This window comes from Notamacropus eugenii, chromosome 4 (genome assembly GCF_028372415.1).
Source record: "Notamacropus eugenii isolate mMacEug1 chromosome 4, mMacEug1.pri_v2, whole genome shotgun sequence".
In the NCBI taxonomy this organism is placed as follows: domain Eukaryota; kingdom Metazoa; phylum Chordata; class Mammalia; order Diprotodontia; family Macropodidae; genus Notamacropus; species Notamacropus eugenii.
This window is the reverse complement of record NC_092875.1, coordinates 54,951,155-54,964,333: the sequence shown is the minus strand read 5'-3', so window position 1 is coordinate 54,964,333 and position 13,179 is coordinate 54,951,155. Positions and strand designations below refer to the sequence as shown.

Sequence of the window (13,179 nt, the reverse complement as noted above, 5' to 3'; positions counted from 1 at the left end):
CAGACACTAATACAAACACAGAAAGACAAACAGGCGAGGCATAGCCATAAACACATTGGCACACAGACAAACAAGACCAATCGATCATAATATATAAACATACAAACACACACAACTAACCAGACACATATACCAATGAGAAGAGCTACACACACACGCAGGGGAGAGTAAAACGACCCAGACAAGCAGGTGATCTCTCACAGTCCTCACATCTCCCCTTCCCTAAAACCAGAAACCCCCAACAGGTAACCGATGCTACCTCTTTCCCTTCTTTCTTCCCCCGACCCCAGAGGGCTTGTGGGGTCCCTCTGGCTCCCCTCTTTCTCCGTCCCTGACATCCTGACTCGGTCTCCAATTTAAAGGGCCAAGCACCCGGGAAAGGATGCTCCAGGAATGCCCCTGCCTCCCCTCCCTTCGTCCCCACGTTTCAGACACCGCGACATCTGCTCTAGCCCCTCTAGCCCCTCACCAACTTCCCATTTCCCCTGGTGACTTGGGGGGGGGGGGGAAGGATGCCCCCTCCGTCATCCTCCCCCTCCTCCCCTCTACCCCTTCAATCCCGGGAGGTCACAGCTGTAGCGGACTTTGCCCCGGCCACGAACCTCCGCACAGTCCTCTTTCCCGGCAGTCAGAGCCTTGGATTCTCTAGATCCCGACAGACCTACCGACCCCGGCTCGAGTCCTGGCCCTGCCCCAGGCCCAGCCCCAGCCCCTCTAGTCCTCCCAGCAGAAGAGGGATGGGGAAGGGGAGAGGCCGATACGCCGTTCAGACCGGATCCCCTTCCCCTCGCATACACACGTCCTTGCACACACACAGAGCCCGAAGAGGGACCGAAGCACCGGGCACAGGGAGAGAGGAAGGGGCGGTGGCCGAGGGAGGAGAGAGCCGAGGAAGGGGAGGGGCTGCGCGAGCCAGGGGGCCGGCCCGCGGCTCCCGAGCCCGAGCGGACCGGCTCGGCGCGGGCCGCCCGCGGCTCTCCGGCCTTTCCCCGGGCCAGGAAAGCCGAGACCCCGCAGCCCAGGAGCGAGCTGGGCCCGTCTCCGCACTCTGGCGGGCCCGAGGGAGGCGCAGGCCCGGAGATCTGGGGGCGCAGGCCCCGGCGCTGCTCTGAGCCTCCTCCCACACCTTCGCTAGTGGTATTATATCATTGGTGGTTATTATTATTAGTACTGTTAATGCAACAATAATAATAACTCGTCGTTATTTCTATCTGCCTCCCCTCCCCTCCGTCCCACACTCGAAGCGTTATCTCTTATTCATCCCGGACCCCGCGCTCAGGAGGAGAAGCCCCGGGCCCTCTCGGACCCGTCCACCTGCGCCTCCTCGGCTCTCTCCCTCCCTTGCACCTGCCCGAGCTCTCCCTCTCCTCCCCGTCCCTTCCGTCTCCTCTCTCGCCTGCTCTGTCCCTTCCTCTCTCCTCTTTCTGCCCCGTCTGTCACTCACCTCGTCCCTCGGCCAGGTTCTTTCTCGTCTCCTCCCGTCCTCTCTGTCTCCCTTTCCTTTCTCTCTATGCCCCCCTCGGACCCCGGCTTCTTTCCCTGTTATTCTCTCACTTGCCCGCCTGCCTCTCCTCTCCCGAGTCTGCACACCCATGTGCCCCCTCTGCCCCCTTTCTCTTCCATGCTGAGCCTCTCTCTCCTCACCTCCGGCTCTCCCTGTCTCTAGTTCTACACAGGTCTCTCTCATGGTTTCTGTCTCTCTCTCTCTTCGCCGCTGCTTTTTTTTTCATCTTTTTTTTTTTTGTAAAATCGCGAAGGTGGATCGGCTCACACAGCAGCCCGGGTCCTAGAAGGAAATCGCCCGAGATGATTAAACACTGAGCTAGCAACTCCAACCCCGGGGACACGGAATTGGGGGGGGGAGGAGGGCGGGGGGAGGGCCGAGGGGAGGTCCCTCCGTTGGGGGGTGTTGGGTGTTCTGTTTTCCGGAGGGGGGGCGTGGAGTTTCTCTCCCCCCTCCTCCCCCCCCTTTGCCGGGACTGCTACTTGCTCGGCGCCGGCCGGATCCGGGGACTATGGTAGGTTTCACGACACTTTCGTTTTCGCCGGACTTTTTTTTCCCTAGCTCTGATCAAAAGTTTGATTGTCTGAGGGAGGGGGTAGAATGTCGGGGGGGGGGTGTCCGATGTTTGGGGACTGTGGGGGGGCGTCAGAGGTCTAGGGAGGGGCTCCCCTGCGTCCGCCTGGGGGTAGAACGGGCCAAGGCAGGGGGTCGGATAGGGGGCGTCCACCGGTACCCTCCCCCCGCCGTCTCCCCGCTGCCCCCCCCATCACGGAGAAGGGAAGATTCAGGGCGGTGGCGGTGTGTCGGAGTTACATTTGGTGCATGGGCCGGGGGCAGAGCAGGACAGGGCAGGGGCTGGGGCAAGGGGTTCCCCCCAAGAAGATGCCGGGGACCGCTCCATCCAAGGGGAGGGGGAGGGGGCTTCACCCAAGCGCCGGGGGCGCGGGCCGCGGGAGAGGGGGAGGGGAGGTCAGCCTCGGGAGCTGGCTGCAAGGAAGAGGAGAGGCAGGGGAGGGGAGGAGAGAGGAGGAGAGAGGAGGGGAGCTGGGCGGGGGTAGCCGCCGCAGCCCCCCAAGCCCACACCGCAGGCAGGAGAGGGTGGATGTAGCGGAAAATGGCCGCTGTGGAAGGGGGCGGAGAAGGACCGCAGCCCCGAACCGACTTGAACTTGAAAGGAAAGCAAGGGGAGGGAGAGGGGAGGGGGAAGCGCGTCCGGGGCATGCGGGGCCTCCAGCTACCAGAGCCGGGGTGCCCCCTGCCCCTGGGGCCCCCCCGGCCTACCCCTCTCCCCCCGTGGCCTCCCCGGGGCGTTCTTCCCCCCCCCCCCCCCCCAGGCCCGGGAGGGCGCTCCACGCTCCATCCGCAGACGCCAGCTCGCCGAGCTGCTCCTCCCCTGCCCTCCCCTCTCCTCCCCTCCCTTCTCCTCTCTCTCCTCCCCACGCGCGGCCCCGAGCCTGGCCCGGCAGGGGGAGGGGAAAAGCAAACTGCCCCGCCTCCAGTCTGTCCCCCCGGGCCAGCGTGGACTCCCCAGAGTTCCAGGGAGCCCCATCTTCAGCAAAGTTCATTCAGACTCTGCAACTTGAGGGGTAGCCCTTTGCCTCTGTCTGGGTCTGGGGGCTTCCTCCTCGAGGAACTCGGAATAGACGAGGGTCTTTTGAGTGGAAGGGGGCTCCGGGGCCCCACCTGTCCCTCTCATCTTCCCTCTCCCCAGCCTGGAATCCCAGTGCATCCCATCACCGCCCCCCACCCCACCCCTCAATTCCCATTCAACTTTCCATCCCTTCTTTTCTTCTTTCATTCTTCCTCTTCTTTCTTTCCTCCCTCTCCTGTTTCCATTTCTCCTCTTCCTCACTGCCCTCTCTTTTCTCTTTCTCTTCTGCAGTTTTCCCCCTTTCTCCTTCCTTTCCACTTTTCTCCCTTTCCTCTTTACTTTCTCATCTCCTCTTTCCTCTCCTCCAATCTCTTTTCTCTCTTTTCTCTTCTCTTCACTATTTCCCCAGCTTCTCTCCTTCCCCTCTCTCATGTCCTCTCTCTACTTTGCCTCTTTTCTCGTTCTCCCTTCTTTCGTTCCGTCACCGCTCGTCCCTTCTCCTTTCTTCTCACCCCCCCCCCCCTTTCCTCCTCCTCCTCCTTTGCCTTCCTCGACTTCTACAATCTCGGTAGGCCGTGGTCCTACGTCTCGGGGTGAGCAATGGTGGGTCCCCGCTCACTACGGTTTTGGAGTATGGAAAGAGAAGGATGAGACAGTTCTTTCTCCCGGGGGAGAAAGGGGACCAGACAGCAGCGCCGTTCCTCTAGGCATGGGGGTGATATAAGCGCTTGGGCCACGACCTGGACCAGCATGAGGGGGACATGTATTCTGTTAGCGCCTGGGGTTCGTATCCTGAGGCCTGGGATGCCCACGTGTAAGGAAAGCTGGCCTTGGGCTAGCAGCGAACCCGTGTGCCTGCTGCCAGCGCCAATCAGCCTTCAGGAGCTGCTCTGAGTTCCCTCGCTGCCTCACGCATGCAGGGGCCTAAGGTGTTTACATCTGCGGACTGCGACTGGATTCCGCAGAGGGCGGGCGAGGAGAGTGGGGGAGAGGTGACCAGAGCCCACCGTTCGGGGTTCCCCCAGAGCATTCTGTCGGCGCGACTGGCCGGTCTATAACTGGCAGCCAGTCCCTGCCCCAGAATGAGCCCTCGGCTCATTCCCAGCCCTAGCCTCTGATCCACCCTTCAACCACCTCCCAGCCCCTGCCGTTTCCCCCAGCTTCAGCCTCTGATTCATCCTTTGCCCCAGTCCCTGCTTCACCCCTTCACCAGTCCCAGCCTCTGGCCAGACCCTTACCTTAGCCTCTGCCCTTGCCTCAGTCCCGACTCCTTCCCCTGCCCCCGCCTCTCTGCGCTGGACCCAGACCCAGATGTTGACCCAGCCGCATTTCTGTTTCTAGTTTTGCGGACAATTGGGGCAGAAAGGGGTTGCTTTCTCACCTCCAGGTAAAATCTCCAAATCTCTGCCCCTTGGTCACGCTTTTTTAATGTACTCCTCTAAATATATAAATACACGCATGTACGCATATATACATACACACGAACACCGCACATATACCCAAACACCAAAGGCCATTTGGGTTTTGACTGTTTCCTCTGCCCTCTCATTCGGGAAGGCCAGGCCAAGGACAGGTCAGGAAAGTTTTTCAAAAGCCTCATCATCTACCCGAAGTGGAGAGAAAGCAGGGGAAAATATTCCAAGACAGAGATAGAAATAGACCCCCGCCACATACCTACTGCAGACACCAAGGACACAGGTTCCCTGGCTACCTGGGAAGGGAGGGGGTTCACTTTGATGTGAAGCAGTTCCGAATGGATTGTTCGACATAGTGTGAATTCCGCCTGGGGGCTGGGACGTTTGCTGATGTATATATACATATACGTACATACATACGTATATGTATACATGCACATGTACATGTGTGCTCAATAGGTTGTGCTCATGTGTGCCTAAAAGTACAAAAGGCTAGTGGGGTGTTGTGGACAACATGTTGCTCGCTGGGGTCGCCTAAAGCTGCTGGAGTAAAACCGACCCCTCTGGGCCCTCACTTTCTGTTTAGTGGACTAAAGGTGGATGCAGTGGGCTAGAGAGTAGTACCGAGGCCAGTCAGTTTAGCTGTCTCCCACTCTGGCAGTGGAATTAGAAGTCCTGGGTTCCAGTCGGATTCCAGGCTACTTGACTGCTGCAAATTAGGGAATTTCTCTGGACGAACCTTTGTTTCTCTACTTTCCAAAAGTGTCGAATCATCACAGGGTTAAACTATAGCTGTGTAACTTTGGGATGCCAATTCGCATTTCTGATTTAGATTTCCTCAGTGGAAAAGGGGAATGAGAGTATTTAGGTTATCTACCTTTTTAGGACTTTGCAATGAGGGAAGTGTTTTGTCAAGCCTCTATTGTTGTTTGCTCATTCAACAACCATTTTTTATTCGTCCACTATAAACTGATGATTTAAGGAAGAAGTAGTAGAAGAAGAAATAGTCACTTAAGGAGGGCTCAGGGTCCAACAGAGAAAATAAATTATTCACATATAATTATACTACAAGGCAAAATGTGATGGTAACAATGGGAGGTACTGATGGAGGGGAGGCAATCAAAGAACACTGCCTGGAGGTGGTGACATTTGAGCTTTATATGAAGGATGGGAATTTTTCAACAGGTGGAGCTAAGGCTGTGGTATGAGGGAAGGCAGAGAAGTCGGCTAGATTGGGAGAATGGGGAGGAGTCTAGTTTGACCAAAATGGAGAGTACACCGCCAGAGGAGATAAAGATGGTAGGCTGGCATGAACCTATGGTGGGCCTCAACCTCCAAGCTGTAGAATTTGGACTTTAACCTGTAGGGAACTAGGAGCCATTGATAGTGTCAAAGCAGGGGAGGAATATGATCAAAACTTGGCTTTGGGAAGATGACTGGGGGGAGGGGAGGAGTATTGGAGGAGAGCCGGCGTCGGGCAGGCTAGTTAGGGGAATATTGCAATAGTCCAGGTAAGCATGAATGAGGCCTATAATAATACTAATAATTTGTAGAGATCTACTATTTTGAAGTTTTCAAAGATTTTTAGGCTCTATCTCATTTGAGGCTCACAATATTCTTCTGAGAAAGAGCAGTCGATTCTGGGGTTCTGGCATGAGTGCAGAGGACAGGTTGTGAATTATTTGGGTGAAGTAGAATGTCTAGGGCTTGGTAATTGACTAAATTTTGAGAAGGAATCACATTTCAGTCCTTAGGGACTGCCATCCATGAATGCATCCATAATCAGAGATCTAACTAGTGGAACCCCAATACCTGGGTTCGAATCCCTCTGCTCCTTATATGGCCTTAAGGCAAATCTCCGAGCCTCATTTGAAAAATAAGGGGGTTGACTTAGATGATCTCTAAGGTCCCTATCAATTTTAAATATGGTAAAATCCTTTGGAATTCTATGAAAAGTCAGGACGAGTAAGATTGAGGGGAAGATATCAAGTTTGGTTTGGAATATAGTGAGTTTGAGTTGCCCATGGGACATGTAAGTATAGAATGTAAGGTACTGTAATTATGATGGTGTGTGTGTTTGTATATGAATAGGAATAAACAGACAATTTGCATGTTGATTGTTCACATATGTGTCTGGGTATATGTGCATGATGCACTGCTTGTATGAATATATATGACATCTGTACATGTGACTGTGTCTGTGAATTTATTTCCATGGTAGTGTTTAGTCCTTCTGCTGGAGTTTAGCTTCCAATCTTTGTGAAGACAGTTGCTCCAGGGGAGGGAGCTGTGTAGACTAGGGATCTGAGAGCCCAAACTAAATCTTATCTAAATTTGTATCCCTCTCCCCCCTCCCGCCCCTTTTCACATAATAGTCACTTAATAAACAGTTGTGGATTTCTAATTTTCCTGAGCTGGAACCTGTGTGTTATCCTGGAAAAGCACTATACTTGAGGTCAGAAAATGGGGGTTTGGTTCCTGACTGTCACCAGCTTGGGACCTTAACCAAGTCACCTATAACCTCTAAGCCCTCCGTTTCCCCATTGATCAAATGGATACACCAATACCCCTCCACTGCCTCCGTGTCCTGAAGTCAAAGTGATATAGATTGTTAAGTATACATTCATGTATACACACATATATGTTTATGTGTGTGTATACCCTGTTTGCCTGTGAGAGCTAGGAGAGAGGCCAACTTTGCTGAAGCTAGACATTTGAGAAGAGCTGTGTTCCTGCCCATCCCAGGTCTGAGAGAACCAAATCTCCCATTTCTCAACCCCATGTTTCTGTCCCAGTTAGCCACAGGTGTGGAGTTTTGGCTGGGGGAGAGGGGTGGAAGAAATGAACCGTTGACTGGGGTGAAGGGGCAGGTGTGCTGGGCATTCCCTGACTCAGAGATGCCCTTCAATTATTCCCCCCCCACCCCCATCCAGTCCCTCAAACCTTGCTGTGGGACTCTGGGAAACTGCAATCTCTAAAGCTGGAGTGGGGTAGGGGCTTCATATCTCTGGAGCAATTGGCTTTTCATTCATGGGCCAGAGATGTGGGAACCTCTCCTGAGGAAAGAGGGTGCCCTGAGTCCACAAGTCTTGCGCTATCCACAGTTTTCAATAGGGTTTCAGAGTTTTCTAGCCTTTTATTTTAATATTCTTTTTTTTTTTTGCGGCACTTCCCCCTCCCAGTCTCCAATTATTCCAACCCCGGCTCGCTCCCTTAGCAGAGAGCAAAAAGCTGGGGGAAGGGGGGGACAACACTGCCCCTCCTTTATTTAAAGCAACCTTTCAAACCTCCACACCTGCTTGGGGAGGGGGTGTTAACTGAATTGTTAAGGTTTGGTTTTCCCCCTTAGATTGGACCCCTTTATAGTCTTCCTTCCCTCCCCGCAGCTGACCCTATCCAAGGTCTCTTATTCCTGCTCCACCATTAATAATAATTACTACTAATTATTATTAAGCGTCGTTCCTTAGTCCAGGGAGGGGAGTGGAGGTTGGGGTGGGGGGAGGCAAGTTACGGTTTCCTCCTCTCAGGCTCTCTCGGCTTTTTCCGCGTTTCTTTGAAAGTTGGATGTTGGAAAGTGGGTGGTTCGTGTTTAAAAAAAATTGGGGGGAGGGAGGGAGGACTGAGATTTCCGAGATCCTGAGCCAAGAAAGAGGGAGAGAGAGGGAGAGGGAGAGAGGGAGGGAGGGAGGGAGAGAGAGAGAGAGAGAGAGAGAGAGAGAGAGAGAGAGAGAGAGAGAGAGAGAGAGAGAGAGAGAGAGAGAGAGAGAGAGAGAGAGAGAGGTGGAGGAGAAGGAGAGACAGAGAGGAGAGGGAGACAGAGGAGAGACAGAGACAGGAGAGGGGAGAGACAAAGAGAGAAGAGACCCAGAGACCCGGAGAAGGACAGAGACGGGCAGCGAGACCGCGGCGGGCTGGGGGGTGGGGGGTGAACATATGACTCAGTAACTTTGGAGCCGCCGTGTTTTCTCCCCTGCGAACCCGGGAGCCTCCCAGGCCCGCTCGGCATGTATTCGTCCCCGCTGTGCCTGACCCAGGTAAGGCAGTCCCGACTCGGGCCCCCTCCCCCTTCCTCTACCTCGTCCCTGCAAAAATAGTTTTCCAGTTGCAGGGAGAAGGGGCGAGAAAAACACACACACACACACACAAAAAGGCGGGATTTCGTCGTCTCCTGCGGCTGCCGGGGCCACGGCTGCCAGCTCCCCGCCCCCCCACCCCCACCCTAGGGCCTCGATTTTCCGGGGCCAGGTTAAATGTGGGAGGGGGAGCCCTCCGGGAGGCGCCCGTCCTGTCAGCCCGAGCTGGGGGCACTGTTAGGAGTGGGACCTCTCGGGGCTTTGGGGAGGGCAGACGGCGGCGGGGTCCCCCTCCCCTGCCGCGGGGGGCCTGGGAGCGCGCGGGGCTGGGGGAGGAGGAGGGGGGCTCGGCGCACGTGCGCTGGGGAAGGCTGGGGGATGGGGGCGGCGGGGCGATGCGGGGGGGCCGAGCAGGGGAGGGGGCGGCCGGGCTGGGCGCCGGGCAGAGTGCGCAAAGTTGCCGCGGCTCGGGAGCCGCGAAGTTTGGGGGCCGAGCGCTCCCGAGCGCCGCGTTAGAGCGGGGGGAGGGGGTCCGTGCGGCCTGTCTCCGCCGGTACCGCGCCGCAGCCCCCCTCCCCCTCCTTGGAAGGGGGCCCGGGCCGAGCGCGGGGCGCGGGGGGGGCGGGGGAGGGAGGTCCTGGGCGCGCTCCGTCCGAGCCTCCTCCCCTCCCCCTCGATCGAGCGCGGCTTCTCATCGCCCGCATCCATTCTGTATTTTCAATTATTGATCAGCGGCCGGCGGCCGGCGCCCGTTAACCCCTGCGGCGCCGCCCGTTCCCTCCTGGGACCCTGGGCCCCCCTCCGGGACGGCTGGAGCAGCCTCTCTCCGCCCGCGGCACCCCGCTTCTGAGGCTCGGGCGTCGCTCCCGGAGGAGTCTCGGGTTTCCGCGGCCAGGGCTCCCCCGCGTCTCGCCCGCTCGCCGGGCCCCCTCCCTGCGGTGTCCCGGGCCGTGGGCTTCCGCAGGCACTGCAGAGGCGGCGGCCGCCGCTCCGCTTCCCGCTCCCTCCCTGCAGCCAGGCTGGGCTGCCTTCCTCCTCCCCCTCCCTCCTCCAGAGTCCTCGACTGCTCCGGCTCCCGGCCCCCCCGCCCCCCGCATGAGGGGCAGTCATTCCCCTCCCCTTGTCCCTACAGAGGGGAAGGGGGGACTCAGAGCCCATGGTCCCCCCACCCCACCCCCACCTGGCTCCCTGGGTCTATTATTTCTTGACCTGGGGTTTCCTCCCTGGTGCAATGGTCGAGATTCCTGTTCTGGCTTGGTATTGACCTTGGGCGAGTCGTTTCCCCCCTCCGAGCCTCAGTTTCCTCAGCTGTAAAACGGGGACAATCATCTCTGCCCTGCTGACTTTCGAGGGACATAGGGAAGCTCAAATGAAAGAATGGAAAGGAAATTGGGAGCAAATACAAGGCATTCTTAGAATTAGCCCCGTCTCTGAGTTTCTCTCCATCTGCTCCCCAAAAGTTCAGACCGAACTCTTGACAGGGTGAGGGACCCACCTCTCCTTCCCTTCACCCCTAGGCCCAGATCCCAGGTCTCTCCACATGGGAGGAGGAGACATTGTGTAATACCCTCAGGGCCCAAGGAGTGGGCCAGAGGGCCTGGCACAGGGGAGGTACCCATCAGGTACTCTTCTCTCCCTCCTCTATCTCTCAGCCCCATGAGCTGAAGAATAAGCAGGTCTCCCCTACTTTGCTAAAGGAGAGAAGTCTCCAGACAACTGTCTATTGGTCATTAATTTGTCCACTCCCCAATTTGAGATCTAGCACACATTGCCAGCTGGAGGTGCTTTTCACCTCCAAGTCCCTCAGGTTCCCCTGCCCAGGCAGGTCAAAAGAACCCCAGGGCCCAGAGTTCAAACTTCTCTGCCCTAGGCAATAGACTAAACTCCACTTTTCTTACTCCCTCAACTGTGCCCAGCCCACTTTCCCCAAATCCCTACAGGGGTAACAAAAACGAACCCAGGGAATTAGGAAACCTGGTTTCTAATCCCAGATCTAATACCCATTGGCTCAAAGGGTAGCCTTTCTGTGCCTGAGTTCCCTTAGCTATAAAATACCTCAGCCTCACAGGGTTGTGAGAAGAGCAAATAATGAATCCAGGCATGTAATTGACAAATATAGTATTGAAAACTGACACAAATATGAGTCCTATGACCCTAGAGATCCTATGCAAACTGGGGTATCTAGGGGAAGAGGAAAGGAACTACTTGGAGTGGGATTGATGACCTCTGAGGTTCCTTCTAACTCAGAGATTCCATGATTCTGAGTGACAGTGAGTTCCCCTTCACTGTGGGTCTTCAGTTAAAGGTTGAACTAGCATTTATCTTACTGTATTCCTTACCCAGGTATAGTTTGGACTAGGTGAACTCTGAGATCCTTTCCAAAAAAACCATCAGTTGAGAGGTGAATGGGAAAGATAGCTGGACTGGGGATCAGGACCCCCAGGTTCTGATCCTGTGTCATCCCCTAGTTCACGATGTAATTTGAGGCAATTTACTTTCCTTTTCTGGGCATTCATAATTGGGCTCCTTATGTCCATCTTGATCCTAATCTTCCACTCTAGGGGCGTATAAGAATCATATGGGACCATGGATGTGGAAAGATGTTGGGAAGTAGGAATCCAATCCTATATAGCCCAACAATTATTAAGCACCTACTATATACAAAACACAGTGCCAGGCACACTGAAACCAAGGAAAAACAAAAAACCCACCTCCTAGTTGACATTCTGATGGAGGATTCCCATGTATGCACAGATCAAGTATACTAAGTATCCTACAAGATAATTTGAGTATAGGGAGAAAGCAAGGACATGAGGGAGATCCCATAGGAATTGAGCTCTTCCTGAAAGAAGGCTGAAGCTAAAAAGCTAGGTGGAGGTGAGGATGGGCAACTTAGGGCTCTTGGGATCTTTCTGATGAAGGACTTTTCTCTGATTTCCTGCCTCCTGTGGCCAGCATTAAAGCTCTCCTCTGGGGGGAAGAGAAACTAAGGAAAAGGAATTTTTTAGGTTATCTGAGGGAAGGATCATTTGAACTAGGCAGAGTGGATGGTATGGGAAACATGGGTGGGGGGGGTGATGGTCATAATGGTTATGGAGGGGAGGGAAACAAGTAAGGAAATCTGGATAGTCTGGAGAAAAGAGTCTTGCTCTCTAGATGTGCATCACCCTTCAAGAGGTCTGAGTTTCAATCCTGTCATTTCTTTCTCTAATATTTCATCCATTTGTAAAATGAATAGGTTATGGGGCAGCTAGGTGACACCATGGATAGAGTGCTGGGCCTGGAGTCAGGAAAACCTGAGTTCAAATCCAGTCTCAGATGCAAGGTCTCTTGTGTGGTCCTGATCAAATCACTTCACCTCTGTTTGCTTCAATTTTGCATCTGTAAAATGGGGATAATAATAGCACTACCTCCCAGGGTTGTGAAGATCAAATGAGATAATGATTGTAAAGTGCATATTAACAGTGTCTGGCACATGGTTTGCACTATATAAATGTTAACTATTATTATATTACTGCGTTGACTTCATTGATTTCTAAGTTCCGTACTATGTTCATGTTAAGCGATCAAGAATCCTCGGATAGGGTTCGGCGATTCCTACTTGCTCAATGGGATAAGGCTGGGCTGAATTCTGAGGAATTCACCGTAGATGGGTTTCAGGAGAAATGCACTGTTTTAACTCAGCTCTGCTGAAAAGTAGTAAGGCAAGGTCTGAGATGAGGAGTTAGGCACCTGAGTTTCTGCCAGCTGACCATTCTTTGTGTTTTAACTTAGGTCAAAGTCATCCTTTGGTTTTCCTATCTGTCTCCAGGCAGGGCCAAAGATTGGTTGGGATCTCCTAGGGATGAGGGTTCAGAAACCCTTTAGAGATGAAATAGAGGTCCTCATGCCCACCCCCACTTTCAACCCAGGCTGAATCAAGGGCATCCCACAAGGAGTCAGGACAATGGATAAGAGGCCCAGGGGTCACTGACTCCTGTTAGGATTAGTGCCCAGGGGGTCTTTCCTCAACTCAGCTTCAAGCAGCTGTTGTGGCATGGACCACACCCTGGGTGATTGTGTATGTGTGGAATTTGGAATCTGGGGCCTCTGAGAGCCAAGGGAGGGGAAAGAGGGGGGTACAAGGGACAGATGTCCCTCTTCTACTCACAGGAAACCCTCTGGCTTAGAAACCCAAGGACTAGAGTACAGTTAGGCAAGAGAGAAAGTCCTAGCACCAATTCCAACTCTCCTGTTAAGGAAGCCTTAATCCTGCCACCAATAAGGGGACCTTGCATTGCTCCCAGAGCTTGCTGAACATCCTTCCCCCACCCCACACACCTAGTTCAAAAACTTCATTTTACAATTAAAGAAACAGAGATCCAGACAAAGTTAAGTGCTTTAAAGCTGGAAGGGGCTTTCTGAGACCACCCCACCACCAAGTTTTACTGATGGCTAAAGTGGGGCCCCCCCAAATGAGAAGGAATTGCCTGGATAATAATGGTAACAAGTGAAAGAGGTTGGCCTGGGACCCAGGTCTGTTGATTCCTGGGCCTGGGCTCTTTCTTCGACCTGGAACTGAGCTGAGTTGAGAGGAAGCTATTTTCCCTTGTCTTT

General features: G+C 54.2%; 1 protein-coding gene and 1 long non-coding RNA gene across 13 annotated transcripts in view; one reads left to right on the top strand and one right to left on the bottom strand.

Moving 5' to 3' along the window:
• Positions 1–1,261: 1,261 nt before the first annotated feature.
• NFIC (nuclear factor I C) overlaps positions 1,262–13,179 on the top strand; it is a 165,440-nt gene continuing 153,522 nt past the window's right edge. For 9 of the 12 annotated variants that reach the window (XR_011965477.1, XM_072601061.1, XM_072601054.1 and 6 more), the window contains exon 1: positions 7,165–8,544. Coding sequence is in view for 11 of the 12 variants with exons in the window: in XM_072601061.1 (XP_072457162.1) it covers positions 8,515–8,544 (30 nt within the window). In the remaining variant the exon portion in view is untranslated. Of the gene's footprint in view, positions 2,019–7,164; positions 8,545–13,179 lie in introns of those variants that run through there. The other 3 variants (XM_072601059.1, XM_072601057.1, XM_072601063.1) reach the window with 2 other exon arrangements.
• On the bottom strand, positions 1,535–4,745 carry LOC140499532 (uncharacterized). The gene is made up of 2 exons (XR_011965478.1): positions 4,334–4,745; positions 1,535–2,067 (listed from the first exon to the last, which is right to left on the bottom strand). It is a non-coding gene; the product is annotated as an uncharacterized lncRNA (long non-coding RNA).